At 33.2% G+C, this 20,956-nt stretch overlaps 1 protein-coding gene across 1 annotated transcript; it reads left to right on the top strand.

Moving 5' to 3' along the window:
* Positions 1–19,456: 19,456 nt before the first annotated feature.
* LOC122319313 (24-methylenesterol C-methyltransferase 2-like) lies at positions 19,457–20,946 on the top strand. The gene has a single exon (XM_043137326.1). The coding sequence runs from the start codon at positions 19,645–19,647 to the stop codon at positions 20,725–20,727; it is 1,083 nt and encodes a 360-aa protein (XP_042993260.1). The 5' UTR covers positions 19,457–19,644; the 3' UTR covers positions 20,728–20,946.
* The last annotated feature ends 10 nt before the right edge of the window (positions 20,947–20,956 follow it).

Here is a 20,956-nt window from a genome sequence, read left to right as displayed (position 1 = left end):
GTATAGATATTTTACTAAGTATTGCTTAACAATAAAATCTTTGTTACAGGAAGTGTACTATAGCCGCACTGAATTTCAGGCTAAAAGTGTAGAGTGCGCGAAGGCGAAAGATGCGTAGCTGCTATTTCATGCAAGGCTATAAAGCCTCAGTTAAAATTTGGGCCCATTTTCAAGGAGTGGAGGATGAAATTACGCTTCGACGCGTGCAAGTTTGATCTACGATCACTTTTGTAGGTTTAGCAGCACTCGAAGGAAGGAAGGAAGGAATACTTTGCCTGGGCCCAGTAACTCCAAATTGGGTTTATACTCGTAAATATAATGAATAGGCTTTTTACCTTTGTTTTTCCCCTCTCTTTAATGGGAAATTGGGCTAGACTTTTGACCTCTTTTTCTTTTGGGCATTAATTGGCTCTTTGGATCTTTGACTTATCGTTCCCACTTTCAATTACTTTCCGTTCTTCCCAACAAAAATTTGTAAAAATATTAGCAATATAAACCTGCTTAAAATGCAAGTGAATTGTGCCTGTGGACCTAGGCTTTAATATGGGCCCAAAAATAATTCTCATGGGCAGTGTATTGGGCTACGTGGCAAGCACGCCAGCTCCAGATCACGGAAAAACACATCCAGCTGAGCGTGAACAAAAACAACGTTCAGTAATGACTAATGAAAACCATATTTGTAGTTGTAAATTATATAATTGCTGTTGCGTAATTATTTTAAAAAATAAATAAAATATTAGATTTATATAAAAAAATTAATTTTTTTAATAGATCTTTTTTTTCAAATAAATATATAACAGTTGTACAATTCACGATTGTATGTAGAATTACTTGTTTTATTTAAAAGTTTAGAAAAATTATAGTGATTAGATGAAAAAAATTAAAAATTAAAAAATATTTCTATTTAAATGATATTTTATATATGAAAATGAGATGAAATGTGATGAGATATGATAAAATTGATTGAGATCATGTAAAACCAAACGATATCTCAATATAATTAGTAATATTTATGGCAAAAACTCTATATACTATATCTTGGTTACATTTGTATTTTCTTGTGTCAATATGAAATTATCCATAAATTGTTGTACTTTACACTCTCAAAGTTCAACTATTAAGGATTTTACACTCTGTGCTGTAATATATCAAAATTGATATGTATATTGCAATCTCAAATTATCATAACTAACGCTCTACACTCCAATCCAGTTATAATTGTCGAGAAGAAGAGGAAAAATAAATGACGTGGCATAATTTTAATAATTAATCTTGATGAAGGGTGCAAAATATCTGTTTGTTGTACTTTGATGATTCAATATGTCGCTTCATTTTAATTCGAGAGTGCAAAGTGTAACGTCGTGAGTGTGAATGTATTCCACGATGCTTATAGGTGGAAGTGGAACATGGTATTCGACGTCCGCTCATCCGCGCATCTTGATGATTTGGAGATCACGTATTCCAGATATTTCTTATTTTATTCGACAAAAAAGTGACGGGATTTTTTTTTTATAGAAAAAACGCTTGTTGCAAGCGTAAGGTGTAAATGTCGCGAATTAAATGCTTAACATATGGATGAAAATTGTACCATTTTATATGTCGATATTGTCAGCTTTTTATTTTTATTTTTTAAAAACAAACATGTGATACAAGTAATAAACACAGTAAAGAAAGAGCATATGTTTTTGGAGTTTTGCTATATACAAGTAAAATCGCGTACTAGTTTACGTATTAATACTGATTACTTCACACTTTAAATTTAAATTAACATTATTTTCAATAAAATCTACTTTTTGACTAATCATAATAAATTAGTACACATATTAGTACACAATTGTGCTTGCAACTAGATTTTTCTATATTTTCAAAGCATTTTTTTCATCTCTCCTATTTTTCTAGGTCTTCTCCCATCTCTCAGTCTAGAGCTCTCTCTTAGTTTTTCAATTTAACTAAAGCAAACGAAACAATAGAGTTATTTTTCCATATGCACCCTTGACATCAAGGTTGAACTCATGGCCATGCGATTCCCAATATTGTTACATATCTAGAAGTTTTAAAAACATCTTGATGCTGCTCAATTCTTCTCAACAAAATAGACCTCCTCGATGGTCAAGTCTCCAGCAAAAACTCCTAAATCAAAGACATTTTTCTGAGAATGGCTCCTGCAATTATAGGAAAGACCAAAAGAATGGTAAAAATAATTGAGTACCGATTCTCGAATGTCTTGTTTAGCAAAATATTTGCTACCAATGATTCGCCATCTAAAGATTGGTGTACAGAAATGTTTGCTCTAGCTATAGGTGTTCTGAAATTTGAAAGATGAAGAGAATGAGTGTAGAAAAATGAAAGAAATGGGTGTACTGAAAACAAACAAGGAAAATAAAATAAAAGACGAAAAGGGAAGAAAGAGAATGAGAGAGGTTATTAGCTTTCATCCTTTTTACATTTTTTTATTCCACATAAGTCTCACGTACAAACCGATTGTCTGCCGGTTGCACATCCCCATTTGTACCTAGCAAAGCTGTTTTTTATATATTGAGGATTGATTTGGATATTTAAATTCAAATTATCTCATCTCATCTTATATTATATAGTTATTATAATTTTCATATTTTATTATATAAAATATAAGAAATAATTTAATTTTTTTTAATTTCAAAATAAACTAGTATTAAAAAAATTATATTATAACAATATTTTATTTAATTTTTAACAAAACATCTTATCTCATTTCATCTAAACTGTGTAATCAAATAGACCTGATTCATAAATTCTTGCATAAAATAAAATAAATAATTTAATTTTTTCAAATCTCAAAATAAACTAATATTAAAAAATTATACTATAATAATATTTTATTTAACTTTTAATAAAATATCTCATCTTATTTCATTTGAACTGTATAATTAAATGAGACCTGAATGTCTACTCTCTAATTCTTTTTCAATTCAACAGATTGAAGACATCGAGCCATACATACTGCCATGAAATGAAATGAAATTAAATAAGAAATAATATTTACAATCTTAGATTGAATATGTGTTATATAATTTTTTAAAAAATATGACTAAATATGAGATTTATATAAAAAAATTATTTTTTTAATAATAAAGTTCATTTTTTTTAAAAACAAATTACACAAATTTACGCACTCTACGATTATATTTAACGTTACTCTCAAGAAAATTATGATTACGATCATCCCATTAAAATATCACCACCAAATATCAAAAGTTCTCATGAATTTGCACCACACCAAACGTGTGTGTTTGTAGTTTGTTTATAATCTCTTTATGTATAATGTGAAAACTACATATCACAGATTGATATATCCTAGATTACAAGAACAACTCTGTTGTTGTTTGAACTGGTTTGGTGCTGAAGCTTTATCATTACCTGGTAGTTCATCGAAGCCTGCAATCCGATTAATCTGGTCCCCCCCCCCCCTCCCCCCTCCCTTTTAAATTAATAATAATAAATAATAGCTGACAACTGGGTTAAATAATTGGCATATATTTGAAAAAAATATTATGTTCAATCCAAGATTTCAAGTTTCATATAATTATAAATCTACACATAGATTTTGATGATGACAAATGAATTCAAAGAATAAAGGAGTTTCAAACTCAAGTTGTTCACACAATGGAATCAATCACATTAAAGAATCAAGCATGAGCAAGAAGGAAATAAGTTCATATTAAAGTCATAGAGTAATGTTGTAAATCTCTTAAAATTTGAAATTAGGATTAATGCTCAAAATTAATATTTTATCATAAAGCATTAAAATACATTTTCCACATGTGCATGAATATTTTTGAAAATTAAATTTGAAAATTTTGAAAGATGATTGATTGTCATCTTTTGCATGTGCATGCCTTGATTAAAGGGTTGAACTTTGAAAATATTAAAGATGATTGATTGTCATTTTTCACATGTGCATGTTTTTAGGGGTGGGCAGCGGGGCCCCGGAACCCGCTGCCCCGCCCCCGCATAGGGCTGGGAGGGGCGCCCAGCACCTTTAGGGCTGGGGCGGGGGCCCCCGGCCCGTATGGCAACCCCCAGCAGAGGCGGGGGACGGAAACGGACCCCCCCAGTCCGTTTTTCCCCCGCCCCGCACCGTATATATATTTATATATAATATATAATATATTATATATTATATATATAACCGGATATCTAAAAGAAACGGCGCCGTTTTGTGGTGGACAAAACGGCGCCGTTTCAGTTAGTGGGTTTTATTATTAACCCACAAGTATGTATTTTTTGCCCAAAAAATACATGTAGGCCATTTTCAGCTCAAAATGAAATTAGTTGGCTATGACATAGAAGATTAGGTCATGCCAACATGAAACTTATTTCCTCTTTTTTTGTTGAGGAGTTCGAGGAGCAAAAATTGCTTCTGGGCCATTTTCGGCCCAGAAAATGCTCCTGGACCCAAGGCCCAGAAAATGCTCCTGGGCCCAAGACCCAGAAGGGGGTGCGGGGGCCGGACGGATTGCCCCCCCACCCCGTGCCCCGTCATGCGGGACGGGGTACCCCGCCCCTGGGGGACGGGGGAGATTTAACCCATCTGCCCCATGCGGGCGCCGGGGGGGGGGGTCTACCTCGCACCATATGGTGCGGGTAGCACGCCTACATGTCTTATTTGAATATGTTCAAAAGTGATTGATGCTTTTTTAGACTTATACAAAAGGTAGATAATTTTGTTTGAAAAATTTGAAAAGTAAAGTGTACTCCTTTTGGCATATACAAAAAGTAAAAGATTAGGTTTGAATTTTTTGAAAAGGAAAGTGTGCTCCTTTTGTCATATATCAAAAGTAAAATATTAGGTTTGATTTTTTTTAAAAAAGTGAATAATGTTGTTTTTGACATGTGAATCTTTTTAAATTTGAATATGAAGTCTCATATGCCTATAAATAGATTATTTGAGAGCTTCACATTCACAACACTAAGAGCATACAACATTTATTCAAAACTTTTATTATCTCTTCTCTAAGCATTGAGCCTTAATCCTTATTCATTTTGAGAGATATAGTTTGCGCTGTATTGTTCTTATTTTACTCATTGATGAGTGTTTTCTGATAACTTACCCACTATTAGCTCTTGTATCAGAAAAAGGGTGTGTATAACCCTTGTGCGTGTAGAAAGTGTTGAATCAAAGGTTTCAAGTTTCATGTGATTATAAATCTACACATGGATTTTGATGATAACAAATGAATTCAAAGAATAAAGGAGTTTCAAGGTCAAGTTGTTCACACAATGGAATCAAGCACATCAAAGAACCAAGCATGAGCAAGAAGGAAACAAATTCACATTAAGGTCATAGAGTAATGTTGTAAATCTCTTAAAATTTGAAATTAGGATTAATGTTCAAAATTAATATTTTATCATAAAGCATTAAAATACATTTTCCACATGTGCATGAATATTTTTGAAAATTAAATTTGAAATTTTTGAAAGATGATTGATTGTCATCTTTTGCATGTGCATGCCTTGATTAAAGGGTTGAACTTTGAAAATATTAAAAATGATTGATTGTCATCTTTCACATGTGCATGTTTTATTTGAATATTTTCAAAAGTGATTGATGCTTTTTTAGACTTATACAAAACGTAGATGATTTTGTTTGAAAAATTTGAAAAGTAAAGTGTGCTCATTTTGTCATATGCAAAAAATAAAAGATTAGGTTTGAATTTTTTGAAGAGGAAAGTGTGCTCATTTTGTCATATGCCAAAAGTAAAAAATTAGGTTTGATTTTTTTGAAAAAGTGAATGATGTTGTCTTTGACAATTGAAAAAGAAGAACCTTTTATTTGAATTTTTTGAAAAAGTGAATAATGTTGTCTTTGACATGTAAATCTTTTTAAATTTGAATATGAAGTCTCATATGCCTATAAATAGATCATTTGAGAGCTTCACATTCACAACACTAAGAGCATACAACATTCATTCAAAGCTTTCATTCTTTTTTCTCTAAGCATTGAGCATTAATTCTTGTTCATTTTGAGAGATATAGTTTGTGCTGTATTGTTCTTATTTCACTCATTGAGGGGTGTTTTCTGATAACCTACCCACTATCAGCTTTTGTATCAGAAAAATGGTGTGTATAACCCTTGTGCGTGTAGAAAGTATTCTACACGAGGAATAGTTGAATCACCACGTGTAAGGTGATTGCAAGTGTCGAGGGTGTTCTACACGGATCCTTTGTAGCGGTGTTGTTCAAAGGTGTAATAGGTTTCTATCTCCACCTGAAGGAGGTTGAATAGTGAATTTGGGAATCCTCAAGGGGTAGCTTGAGGCGAGGACGTAGGTAGTGGGGCCGAATCTCGTTAACATACTGAGTTTGCTTCTCTCTTACTCTTACTCTTTATATTTATTGTTATTTCATATTTTATTTATATTTTATATTATATATTTGATTTATAATTGTTATTTTTTTAATACAACTCAATTCACCCCCCCTCTTGTGTTAGTCATCTGGGCAACAATTGGTATTAGAGCTAAAAACTCTATTATAAAATTAACTATCTTTTGAGTTAAGATCTTATGGCTAACATTGCAGATTCATTTGGTGAAGGTCAATCTAGCAGTCGGCCTCCACTCTTTTGTGGAGATAATTACTCATTCTGGAAAGTTAGAATGAGAATATTTCTTCAAGTTCAAGGTAGAGAAATCTGGAAATGTATTGTAAATGGACCTTATATTCCAACAAAAGTGGTTGATGGAGTAAAGGTCAAAAAGGAAGAAGAAGAGTTTGATCGTGAAGACGATAGACTTTATACTTTAAATTTAACTGGTCATATCAAGCCAGATTGTCCTCTGCTAAAGAAAGATCGGAACAAGGGCAAGAAAGCAATGAAAGCTACATGGGATGATGATTCAAGTAGCTCAGATAGTGAAGCAAGCAATGAAGAATCAGCAAATCTTTGTCTTACGGCTAAAGATGACATTGAGGTAACAAATCTTGATAATATTGAAAATCCTTCATATGAAGAATTGCAAAATGTTTTAGAAGAGATTTATGAGGAATTTGAAAAATTCGGTATCAAGTATACTGCTTTGAAAAAGAAAAATTATTCTTTAACAAACGAAATTGAAATTTTAAGAAAAGAAAGTATCATTTTGAAAGATGAATATTTTGAATTGAATAAAAAGAAAACCAATTTAGAAAATATTGTTGAAAACTTTACGAATGGAAAAAGAAATTTTGAAAAATTTCTTGGTAGTCAAAGATGTGTTTTTGACAAGGCAAGATTGGGATATATGCCAAAACAAAAATACAAATCTTATAAAAATTTCTTTGATAATCATTCTACATCAAAGACTAATATTCAAAATTCTTTTCATAAAAATAATTTTGTCAAAAAATGATATTATTATAATCATTCAAGTTTTTCATATATGTCACATGCTATTTGTAATTTTTGTAATAGAAATGGTCATCATTATCATACTTGTCCTATTAGAAGAAATCATATAATGACTATTAGGGCCATATGGGTATCTAAAAATCTTGTTTCTTCTAATACTAATAAATAAAGGATCCAAAGAACTTGGGTACCAAGAAAAATCATTTTAATTGTTTTTATAGGTATGCATGAAGTCATCCACAAGCAAAAATAAGTGGTTTTTAGATAGTGGATATTCAAGCCACATGACGGGAGACAAGACTAAGTTTTTTGATTTTAGATCTAAAGAAGAAAGACACGTGACATTTGGAGACAACTCGAAAGGGAAGATCGTGGGAATAGGCAAAATTGGTAATGAATCTTCTCTCATAATTGAAGATGTTCTACTTGTTGAAGGTTTAAAACATAATCTTTTGAGCATAAGTCAATTATGTGATAAAGGATTTACAGTTACTTTCAAAATGGATAAATGCATTATTTTGAATAATCATGATTGTAATATTTGTTTTATTGCTTTTAGAAACAATCATGTTTATACAATCGATTTTGAAGAAATTACCTCACAAGATGCTATTTACTTTTCAGCTCAAAATAAAACTAGTTGGCTATGGCATAGAAGATTAGGTCATGCCAATATGGAACTTATTTCCAAACTTTCAAAAAATGATCTTGTGAGAGGTTTACCAAAAATAAATTTTCTTAAAAACAAAATTTGTAATGCATGTCAATTTGGTAAACAAACAAAAACTTCTTTTAAAACTAAGAAACATATTTTCACTACTAGACCATTGCAACTGATACACATGAATCTTTTTGGACCAAATAGAGTTGCAAGTCTAGGAGGAAAATATTATGCATTTGTTATTGTTGATGATTTCTCTAGATATACTTGGGTCATCTTTCTTGCTCATAAAGATGAGGCACATAATACCTTTACCAAGTTATGCAAGAGAATTCAAAATGAAAAGGGCTATACTATTTCAAGTATCCGAAATGATAGGGGAAAAGAGTTTGTTAATAAAAATATTGAAACATTTTGTGATGAAAACGGTTTTGTACATAATTTTTCTGCCCCTCGAACTTCTCAACAAAATGATAATATTCTTTTGATTCAGATTTATGTTGATGATATAATATTCGGTGCTACTAGTGAAAATATGTGTCAAGTTTTTGCTAAGACTATGCAGGAAGAATTTGATATGAGCATGATGGGAGAACTTACATTCTTTCTCGGATTACAAATTAAGCAAGCAAAAAGTGAGACATTCATCAATCAATCAAAATATATTAAGGAATTACTGAAGAAGTTTGGGATGGAAAATGCTAAGGAAATTGGAACACCAATGAGCCCATCAACTAAACTTGATAAAGATGAATCTGGTAAGCCAGTTGATTCGAAAATATATCGAGGTATGATTGGTAGTTTATTATATTTAACAGCCAGTAGACCAGATATTATGTTTAGTGTGTGCTTATGTGCACGCTTTCAATCATCTCCAAAAGAATCACATTTAATTGCAGTTAAGCGCATTTTTAGATATCTTAGTGGTACAATTAACCTAGGGTTATGGTATCCTAAGCACACATCTTCGATCTAATCAGTTACACAGATGCAGATTATGCTGGCTGTAAAATTGATCGAAAAAGCACTAGTGGAACATGTCATTTCTTAGGTCATGCACTAGTTTCCTGGTTTAGTAAAAAATAAAATTCTATTGCACTATCTACTGCTGAGGCAGAATATGTTGCTGCGGGTAGTTGTTGTGCTCAAATTCTCTACATGAAGCAACAACTTGAAGATTTTAAACTTATGTATAATCACATTTCAATCAAATGTGATAATACAAGTGTTATAAATCTTTCAAAGAAACCAATACAACATTCTAGAACTAAGCATATTGAAATAAGGTATCATTTTCTTCGAGATCATGTGCAAAAAGGGGATATAATATTAGAGTTCACAAACACACACGATCAGTTAGCAGATATTTTCACAAAACCTTTACCAGAAGAGAAATAGGTATGATGCATGCTATGAATATCTCTTAAAAGATAGACCAGAGTCAATAAAAATAGAGATAGATTTTTTAAATACTTTTACATAAACTTGAGATTTTTAGCCTCATGTTTGAAACGCTCATTCTCTTCATACAATATCATGTCATTCTTATTCATGGGAACCGGCAAGCGGAATGAAGAATCTAATAAAAATTTCAACTGTTTATTCTTCTGTCGAATGATTACTTCCCTTGTGTGAGACTCTTGAACAATTCATTGAAGTACAACAATTTGTTCTTTGATCTTTTCAACTTCGTGATTTTTGGTTTGTAGCCGCTGAGAAAAAGCCACAATAGAGGAAGAGTAGTGAGTCCCAAGACTCACCAAGTCATAAATAGCATCAGAATCTGACTTATTAGTCAGATTATTATTTTCTTGCTGCAACATGGCACCAATGGAAGCTGCAGAAAGAACAGGAGGTTGAGATGCAAAATGCCTCATGGATGGATCTAGAGAAATGTTAGAAGAATGAGCCATTGAGAAAATAATAGAAGGCTTAAAACGAGAATGTTGAAGGAATGCAGATGAGTTATAGAGATGAGAAGAAAACTTGATGCGGATTGGATGAACTTCAGGACTGATTTTATAGAGATAGCATAAAGAATAAGATAAGCTATCATCCAAGTCAAAGTACAATATATTTTTTTTCCTGATTGGTGAAAATGACATTTTTAGAAACTCGGAGCCTTCAATCTCGTTTGTCAACAACATCAGGTAATTTTTTTTCAAATCTCCAGCCGCACTTGTCGGGTCACGGACGGATGAAATTTATTTATTTATTTATTTATTTAACTATCTACAGTGTCTACTAACGCACCGTTTTCTTCAGGTTTATTTACTTGCTGTCGATCCTTTTTAATGATGCCAAAAGGGGGAGAAGTTTTAGACTAGAACATTAACGTTGTTTAAATTGCTAAACTTGTTATATATGCTTGGAATTATATTTATACTTTTGCTTGAAAAACTAACGCATATTTTCAATGGGAGCTTAAGTATTAATACAGGTTTCAAGTTCTATCAAGTATTTGTCATCATCAAAAAGTGGGAGATTGTTGAATCCAAGGTTTCAAGTTTCATGTGATTATAAATTTACACATGGATTTTGATGATAACAAATGAATTCAAAGAATAAAGGAGTTTCAAGGTCAAGTTGTTCACACAATCGAATCAAGCATATCAAAGAACCAAGCATGAGCAAGAAGGAAACAAGTTCACATTAAAGTCATAGAGTAATGTTGTAAATCTCTTAAAATTCAAAATTAGGATTAATGCTCAAAATTAATATTTTATCATAAAGCATTAAAATACATTTTCCACATGTGCATGAATATTTTTGAAAATTAAATTTGAAATTTTTGAAAGATGATTGATTGTCATCTTTTGCATGTGCATGCCTTGATTAAAGGGTTGAACTTTGAAAATATTAAAGATGATTGATTGTCATCTTTCACATGTGCATGTTTTATTTGAATATTTTCAAAAGTGATTGATGCTTTTCTAGACTTATACAAAAGGTAGATGATTTTGTTTGAAAATTTTGAAAAGTAAAGTGTGCTCATTTTGTCATATGCAAAAAGTAAAAGATTAGGTTTGAATTTTTTGAAAATGAAAGTGTGCTCATTTTGTCTTATGCCAAAAGCAAAAAATTAGGTTTGATTTTTTTGAAAAAGTGAATGATGTTGTCTTTGACAATTGAAAAAGAAGAACCTTTTATTTGAATTTTTTGAAAAAGTGAATGATGTTGTATTTGACATGTAAATCTTTTTAAATTTGAATATGAAGTCTCATATGCCTATAAATAGATCATTTGAGAGCTTCACATTCACAACACCAAGAGCATACAACATTCATTCAAAGCTTTCATTCTTTCTTCTCTAAGCATTGAGCATTAATTCTTGTTCATTTTGAGAGATATAGTTTGTGCTGTATTGTTCTTATTTTACTCATTGAGGAGTGTTTTCTGATAACCTACCCACTATCAGCTTTTGTATCAGAAAAATAGTGTGTATAACCCTTGTGCGTGTAGAAAGTATTCTACACGAGAAATAGTTGAATCACCATGTGTAAGGTGATTGCAAGTGTAGAGGGTGTTCTGCACGGATCCTTTGTAGCGGTGTTGTTCAAAAGTGTAATAGGTTTCTATCTCCACCTGAAGGAGGTTGAATAGTGAATTTGGGAATCCTCAATGGGTAGCTTGAGGCGAGGACGTAGGCAGTGGGGCCGAACCTCGTTAACATACTGAGTTTGCTTCTCTCTTACCCTTACTCTTTATATTTATTGTTATTTCATATTTTATTTATATTTTATATTATATATTTGATTTATAATTGTTATTTTTTTAATACAACTCAATTCACCCCCCCTCTTGTGTTAGTCATCTGGATTCTAGCTATGCAAGAAGAGTTGAATCAATTTGAAAGAAATGATGTTTGGATACTTGTTCCTAGACCTAAAAATCATACTATTATTAGAACAAAATGGGTTTTTAGAAACAAGAAAGATGAATCCGGAGTCATTACTAGAAATAAGGCTCGACTTGTTGCCCAAGGTTTTAATCAAGAAGAAGGAATCGATTATGATGAGACATATGCACCTGTCGCAAGATTAGAAGCTATTCGAATGCTACTTGCATATTCTTGTTATAAAGATTTCAAAATTTTTCAAATGGATGTTAAAAGTGCTTTCTTAAATGGTTTTATAAATGAAGAGGTATATGTTGAGCAACCTCCAGGTTTTGAAAATCATATTTCCCCAAATCATGTTTTCAAACTCACAAAAGCACTATATGGACTTAAACAAGCTCCTAGAGCTTGGTACGAAAGACTTAGTGGTTTCTTGATTGAAAAAAGTTTTTCAAGAGGAAAAATCGACACAACTCTTTTCATTAAATATGAAAATGATGATATTCTTTTGATTCAGATTTATGTTGATGATATAATATTCGGTGCTATTAATGAAAATATGTGTCAAGTTTTTGCGAAGACTATGCAGGAAGAATTTGAGATGAGCATGATGGGAGAACTTACATTCTTTCTCGGATTGCAAATTAAGCAAGCAAAAAGTGGGACATTCATCAATCAATCAAAATATATTAAGGAATTACTGAAGAAGTTTGGGATGGAAAATGCTAAGGAAATTAGAACACCAATGAGGCTCATAAACTAAACTTGATAAAGATGAATCCGGTAAGCTAGTTGACTCGAAAATATATCGAGATATGATTGTAGCTTATTATATTTAACAGCCAGTAGACCAGATATTATGTTTAGTGTATACTTATGTGCACGCTTTCAATCATCTCTAAAAGAATCACATTTAATTACAGTTAAGCGCATTCTTAGATATCTTAATGGTACAATTAACTTAGGGTTATAATACCCTAAGTACACATCTTTCGATTTAATCAGCTACACAGATGCAGATTATGTTGGCTGTAAAATAGATCGAAAAAGCACTAGTGGAGCATGTCATTTCTTAGGTCATGCACTAGTTTCCTGGTTTAGTAAAAAACAAAATTCTGTTGCACTATCTACTGCTGAGGTAGAATATGTTGCTGCGGGTAGTTGTTGTGCTCAAGTTCTCTACATGAAGCAACAACTTGAAGATTTTAAACTCATGTATAATCACATTCCAATCAAATGTGATAATACAAGTACTATAAATTTTTCAAAGAACTCAATACAACATTCTAGAACTAAGCATATTGAAATAAGGAATTATTTTCTTAGAGATCATGTGCAGAAAGACGATATAATATTAGAGTTCACAACAACAGATATTTTCACAAAACCTTTACCAGAAGATAGATTATGTATGATCAGAAGAGAAATAGGTATGATGCATGCTATGAATATCTCTTAAAAGATAGACCAGAGTCAATAAAAATAGAGATAGATTTTTTAAATACTTTTACATAAACTTGAGATTCTTAACCTCATGTTTGAGACGCTCATTCTCTTCATACAATATCATGTCATTCTTATCCATGGGAACCGGCAAGCGAAATGAAGAATCTAATAAAGATTTCAACTGTTTATTCTTCTGCCGAATGATTACTTCCCTTGTGTGAGACTCTTGAACAATTCGTTGAAGTACAACAATTTGTTCTTTGAGCTTTTCAACTTCGTGATTTTTGGCTTGTGGCCGCTGAGAAAAAGTAACAATAGAGGAAGAGTAGTGAGTCCCAAGACTCACCAAGTCATAAATAGCATCAGAATCTGACTTATTAGTCAGATTATTATTTTCTTGTTGCAATATGGCACCAATGGCAGTTGCAGAAAGGACAGAAGGTTGAGATGCAGAATGCCTCATGGATGGATCTAGAGAAATGTTATAAGAATGAGCCATTGAGAAAAGAATAGAAGGCTTAAAACGAGAATGTTGAAGGAATGCAGATGAGTTATAGAGATGAGATGAAAACTTGATGCGGATTGGATGAACTTCAGGACTGATTTTATAGAGATAGCATAAAGAATAAGACAAACTATTGTCTCTTCAAATCTTATTTAGTCAAAAGAAATATAAGATATGTTGGACACACATTGTCAAAAGTTTTCTTACTAAGCCAGCAATATTAACAGTAGATTGTCCCTATTTTTCTAGTAAACGATGAACCTCTGCTGTTATCTGTCGATGTTGACTTTGTATCTGAACCCTTTCTCATTCCAGCTCCTCTATTCGTGGTTGCAGATCATGAGCATACCAATCTGTAAATTTTTTCAACTCTTAATTTTCTTGCTTTAGCCTTTTATTCTCACTATCCTTATTAGCAAGCTTCTGTCGTAACTCAAATATTTGCATGTTAAGATGATCAATCTCACTCACCCTCCCCATTAACCTCCGAGACATGATCGTAACAGAGGCAGCATATTGACTACTGAGCATTCTTGATTTTGCAATAATCTCAAAATCAGCCTTACTAGAAAAACGGTTCACTGTTCCTATCATGGTATTGACGGCCTCAGGAGAGAAGATTGATGATTGATGCGTCGAGGGTTCCTGATTCAAGTCTGGAACATTAGTGGAAGAGAATTGCTCAGCCATTCTATCGTTGTGGAAAAACAGAACTCAGGTCAAGAAGCGATTATTTTTTTGACATCCGATAGATGAAAATGATCATTTTTTTATAACAACTCAGAGCCTTCAATCACGTTTGTCAACAACATCAGACGATTGTTTAAATCTCCAGCCGCACTAAATTCATAGAGTTAGGCCTCGAGACTTTGCAGCATTTGTCGGGTCATGGATGGATCCTTTTTCAACTATCTACAGTGACTATTAAACGCATCATTTTCTTCAGTCCATTTACTTGCTGCCGATCCTTTTTAATGATGCCAAAAAGGAGAGAAGTTTTAGACTAAAACATTAACATTGTTTAAATTGCTAAACTTGTTATATATGTTTGGAATTATATTTATATTTTTGCTTGAAAAACTAACGCATATTTTCAATGGAGTTTAAGTATTAATACATGTTTCAAGTTCTAGCAAGTATTTGTCATCATCAAAAAGGAGAAGATTGTTGAATCCAAGGTTTCAAGTTTCATGTGATTATAAATTTACACATGGATTTTGATGATGACAAATGAATTCAAAGAATAAAGGAGTTTCAAGTTCAAGTTATTCACACAATGGAATCAAGTACATCAAAGAACCAAGCATGAGCAAGAAGGAAATAAGTTCACATTAAAGTAATAGAGTAATGTTGTAAATCTCTTAAAATTCGAAATTAGGATTAATACTCAAAATTAATATTTTATCATAAAGCATTAAAATACATTTTCCACATGTGCATGAATATTTTTGAAAATTAAATTTGAAAATTTTGAAAGATGATTGATTGTCATCTTTTGCATGTGCATGCCTTGATTAAATGGTTGAACTTTGAAAATATTAAAGATGATTGATTGTCATTTTTCACATGTGCATGTTCTATTTGAATATTTTCAAAAGTGATTGATGCTTTTTTAGACTTATACAAAAGGTAGATGATTTTGTTTAAAAAATTTGAAAAGTAAAGTGTGCTCCTTTTGTCATATACAAAGAGTAAAAGATTAGGTTTGAATTTTTTGAAAAGGAAAGTGTGCTCCTTTTGTCATATGTCAAAAGTAAAATATTAGGTTTGATTTTTTTTGAAAAAGTGAATGATGTTGTCTTTGACATGTGAATCTTTTTAAATTTGAATATGAAGTCTCATATGCCTATAAGTAGATCATTTGATAGCTTCACATTCACAACACCAAGAGCATACAACATTCATTCAAAACTTTCATTCTCTCTTCTCTAAGCATTGAGCCTTAATCCTTATTCATTTTAAGAGATATAGTTTGCGCTATATTGTTCTTATTTTACTCATTGATGAGTGTTTTCTGATAACCTACCCACTATCAGCTCTTGTATCAGAAAAATAGTGTGTATAACCCTTGTGTGTGTAGAAAGTATTCTACACGGGAAATAGTTGAATCACCAAGTGTAAGGTGATTGCAAGTGTAGAGGGTGTTCTACATGGATCCTTTGTAGCGGTATTGTTCAAATGTGTAATAGGTTTCTATCTCCACCTAAAGGAGGCTGAATAGTAAATTTGGGAATTCTCAAGGGGTAGCTTGAGGCGAGGACGTAGGCAGTGGGGCCGAACCTCGTTAACATACTGAGTTTGCTTCTCTCTTACCCTTACTCTTTATATTTATTGTTATTTCATATTTTGTTTATATTTTATATTATATATTTGATTTATAATTGTTATTTTTTTTAATACAACTCAATTCACCCTCCCTCTTGTGTTAGTCATCTGGGCAACATATTGTTTTACCTCTGTTTTGACAGAGTGCTTTCTCTTTTGACTGTTGTCAGGAGAGAAGGTGTAGAAGTTTAGACAATATCCGTCACAAAGAAATTTGTTGACGGGGAAGCTCCTGAACAGTGGTGTTAGTTGACTTATAGTCTGGTTCTCCTGTATTGATAAGTCACAGTTGTAATTTTGTTTATGAATGAATGCAATGAAGCATATTTCCATCAAAAAATAAATAAAATAATTGGCATATATTTTGTTCAAACAAACAATTAAGAAATAAACCACAATGAAATAATCAATCAACAAATAAGCAAAGAAGATAAATACTAGACTCCAGAAAATTATCAAAGTTCACTGTAAAATCTATCTCAGGATGATCAGAGCTTCAGAAGATGTCATGATCAACCACCACAAAGACTCCAAAGACGTTGTCGCCCTCGTACAGGATTTATTGATAGACGCATGCAACGTCGTGTACAGTTATCGAGAGCGATGAGATTCTTCCAAGGAAGTTGAAAAGCACCAGAAGAACCATTAACAAGCAGATCTTCATGCTTTTTCTTTCTACAGATTCTTCTTTTTTCTAAGATTTAGAAAGCCAATGTCAAAGGGCAACGTCCTCTTCTAGTCCTAACCACGAACTCAATGTCTATGCAAAACTAGACCTTGAAAAATGTGGGTTTGCTTTCACTTGGCACCTCCATTTTTTCTTCATTCTTTATTCCTTACATGGAGGCAAATGGATTTTTCTTTATTCTTATTGACAATCTTTCGAGGCCTACCTCTCTTTCTAGAGGTTTCAGGCTGTGCTTGTTGCTTGTTGGAGTTGACGGGGATGACGAATGAAGTCAACAAATGGAGTTAATGGTGATGATAAACAGAGTTGATGGCGATGACGGAGAGAAATGGGGAGGGATGGTGGCTAGGGTTTGAGATTTGGGGAGGGATGGCATAAGGTTTGAGATTTAGAGAGCTTTAGTCGGATTGAAACTGATTGTTAGCAAGTTTGAATTGCAAGTTAGTTCAACCCGCTTTTATCAGATGGGTCAGGTTGTATTGACGATCTGCATAAGCAATTTCTGCACATGCGTAACTTCATCATAATTAGGTGGTAAAGATAGACTTACTTGGAGTTGAACTCTTATCGTGCAGCATGAATGAAGACAATTAATGTAAGAAAGGGTTGATCTCAACTTGTTCATAGTGGGCACTCATTTTTCTTCTCTCGATCAAGTGTTATGAAGTCACTTAACAGTTAGTTCATAGGCCTTGATAGCTTGTCTTGAATGCTAGCTGAGAGTTACATTGTAAAAGGGCTTTATAAATAGAGTAATGTTATACACCACACTCTCATTCTACTTTTATCCTACTAAATAAGATCATTCAATGGTGATAAATGTGTCACATCTTACTTAGTAGAATGAAAGTAAAATGATAGTATAGAGTATATAATTTTCCATATAAATAGCCCCTCCCCTCATAGAGTTGAATACTAATCATATAAACTTTGACACAAATAGAATCTTTTTCAAATGTGTTGGTTCTCATTAGTCCTAATATTTAGAAGTTGAAAAATTTTAAATATTGTCTTTTATCACGTGACACGCTCCATCAATAACGATGATGAACTCAATCGGACAAACAACAACTTTGGAAGGAACAACCGATTCAGGATTTACCACTCAAAATAACTTCATGACTTGATCAGTTGGTACTCTAATATAGAATTTCTAATAATAATCAATGTTCATACTGGACTTCTGTTCCTCGAGTAAGTTTCGGCCTTTGGATCAAATGATCACGCAATGTTGAGTCCGAACCTTGTACAAAACAATTGAGTGCGTGCTGTCTCCGACACATTCATGAAACTAACCAACATTAACGTACAAGTACATGAGATCAATATAACGTTTGAAGTTCTCGCAATAGTTAACTGACAAAAGCATATATATGTTTTTTGTAATTATTCATTCTCTAAATGTGTTGCCAACTAAAGTGAGGCACTTCGAAAAAGAAATTGAAAAAAAAAATAAAAAAAATAAAAAAACAGAGGGAGACAATGATAAGTTAAAAAAAGGCCACAAAAGCCGGAGATTAAAATGTTTGAGCACATGAGGAAAGTAAATATATAAAACCATAACATACATGTACACATGATCAACGTGCTCGCCAACCAAATATCACATATTTTAATTCTTAGAAAACAATGCAAAGACTAACAATTAGGGAAGCTTTTATATTTGAGGGAAAAATTTCCTCCTCCGAAAGAATATGCAAGGCTGAACTCCACAACTTACGAACGTATCACAAGGCATTCTAAAGTTAGTAGAGTTGAGATACAAATCTTAAGATTACAGTGTTAATTTTATCAAATTCAATGAATTTAAGAATATAGAATAGAGATGTAATGCCCACTTTGTGATACACCATGTTAACTGATAAGGATATGTGGTATATAAGATTATACGTACATTGCTTAAAATTGAAAAGTTTTTGCTCTATATAATGATTCTAACGTGACTCTTGTGAAAATGCATTGTTTGTGTAACAATATATTTTCAGATATTTCTTTTTCCAAATATCACTTAAATAAAAAATATTTTTTAATTTCAAATTTTTAATTTTTAATTTAATTATTAACTAATCATTACAATTTTCTAAACTTCTAATCAAACCACAAAAAATAATAAAATTTTTTCAAATTTTAAAACAAAAATAATATTTAAACAACTCTTTAATTTTATAATATTTTTATTCAACTTTTTTTCTCTCTCATTTCTATAAACTTTAAAATATACTAATTCAAACTATTTAATTATTATTCACAAATATTCTAAAATAAATCTCCAAACGAGGGCTAAAACCCTTTACAACTTATTGATTCAAATATTTTACAATTTAATAAATAAAAATTTTATGTATAGTTATTTTTTTATATTTTTTATACATTTTAATTATATAATTGGTTGTTTTTTTTAATATAAAATAATTATTTTAATAAATCATATAAGTAAAGTATATAAAAAAAATATGTAAAATGAATTGCATGTAATATAACTCGTACTGTAAATTTAATAATATGTCTTTGATCTCTTTCCTTTTTTTTTTTTTTTTTTTTTTAATCCCTGAAACTAATTAAACCTGTTTCTCGGTGCCAACTGTATCTGTCCCGAGCCAATTCCCACCCCTGATCTCAAGAAAAATGTAGCCGATGAAAAAGCAAAAACCCAAAACAGAAGGGCCAAGATCCGATATTTGCCCAAGAGAAATGATAGCATTGCCCAAATCTATTGCGTGACCACGTGTTCAACTCAGACGCTTGATCCACGCGCTTCGAACTCAAATAAAAGCGATCAAAACCTGAAGCTCCCATCTCTGAACTCAATTCAATGGACTCTCTCGCTCTCTTCTGTACCGGGGCTCTGCTTGCCGGTGGCCTCATCTGGTTCGTTTGCATTCTGGGTCCCGCCGAACAGAAGGGAAAACGAGCAGTCGATCTATCGGGCGGTTCCATCTCTGCCGAAAATGTGCAAGATAACTACAATCAATATTGGTCATTCTTCCGCCGGCCCAAAGAGATTGAAACCACCGAGAAAGTCCCCGACTTCGTCGACACTTTCTACAACCTGGTCACCGACATATACGAGTGGGGTTGGGGTCAGTCTTTCCACTTTTCCCCTTCAATCCCTGGGAAGTCCCACCGCGATGCGACTCGCCTTCACGAGGAGATGGCAGTCGATCTCATCGATGTCAAGCCAGGAGATCGAATTCTGGACGTCGGCTGTGGCGTCGGCGGGCCCATGCGTGCAATCGCCGCCCACTCCCGGGCCAAGGTTGTGGGTATAACGATCAACGATTACCAAGTGAATCGCGCTCGTTTGCATAACAAGAAGGCAGGCTTGGATTCGCTCTGCGAAGTCGTGTGCGGTAACTTTCTTAAGATGCAATTCCCGGACAACAGCTTCGACGGTGCGTACTCGATTGAAGCGACTTGCCACGCGCCGAAGCTGGAGGAGGTGTACACCGAGATATTTAGGGTTTTGAAGCCTGGATCACTCTACGTGTCGTACGAGTGGGTAACGACGGACAAGTTCAGGGCCGAAAACCCGGAGCACGTGGCGATCGTCCAGGGGATTGAGAGAGGGGACGCCTTGCCGGGGCTCAGAAGCTACTCGGACATAGCCGAGACGGCGAGAAAGGTAGGGTTTGAGATCGTGAAGGAGCGTGATCTGTCTAAGCCGCCAGCCCAACCGTGGTGGACGAGATTGAAGATGGGAAGGATCGCCTACTGGAGGAACCACATTCTGGTCACTGTACTCTCGGCCTTGGGGATAGCGCCCAAAGGCACGGTCGATGTGCACGAGATGCTGTTCGTGACTGCCGACTATTTGACCCGAGGGGGTGATTCCGGAATTTTTTCTCCGATGCACATGATTCTCTGCAGAAAGCCCGAGTCACCTTCATCGTCTTAGTCAACCGTCGACGATGTAACCACCTCATATTCCTCAGTTCCATTACCGGCTTCGTCTTTAGTTTTTTTACCCGATTTCAATTATTTTCGATCTTTGCATTTTTTTTTTTCCCGAATTTTGTTTTGTTTAATCTCGTGGTTGAATTCTGGTTTCTTTCTCTCTGATAGTTCCTTGGTTTGAAGTTCTGAACTTTTTATAATATTTGGGCATCTTTGATCATTATCAGTGT

Source organism: Carya illinoinensis, chromosome 8 (genome assembly GCF_018687715.1).
Source record: "Carya illinoinensis cultivar Pawnee chromosome 8, C.illinoinensisPawnee_v1, whole genome shotgun sequence".
NCBI classification, from domain to species: domain Eukaryota; kingdom Viridiplantae; phylum Streptophyta; class Magnoliopsida; order Fagales; family Juglandaceae; genus Carya; species Carya illinoinensis.
Note: the sequence above shows the minus strand (reverse complement) of the source record. Positions and strands in the feature narration are given on the sequence as shown.

Excerpts from the sequence above, each read along its gene's own strand:
- LOC122319313 (XM_043137326.1), top strand. The coding sequence starts at position 19,645 with ATGGACTCTCTCGCTCTCTTCTGTACCGGGGCTCTGCTTGCCGGTGGC.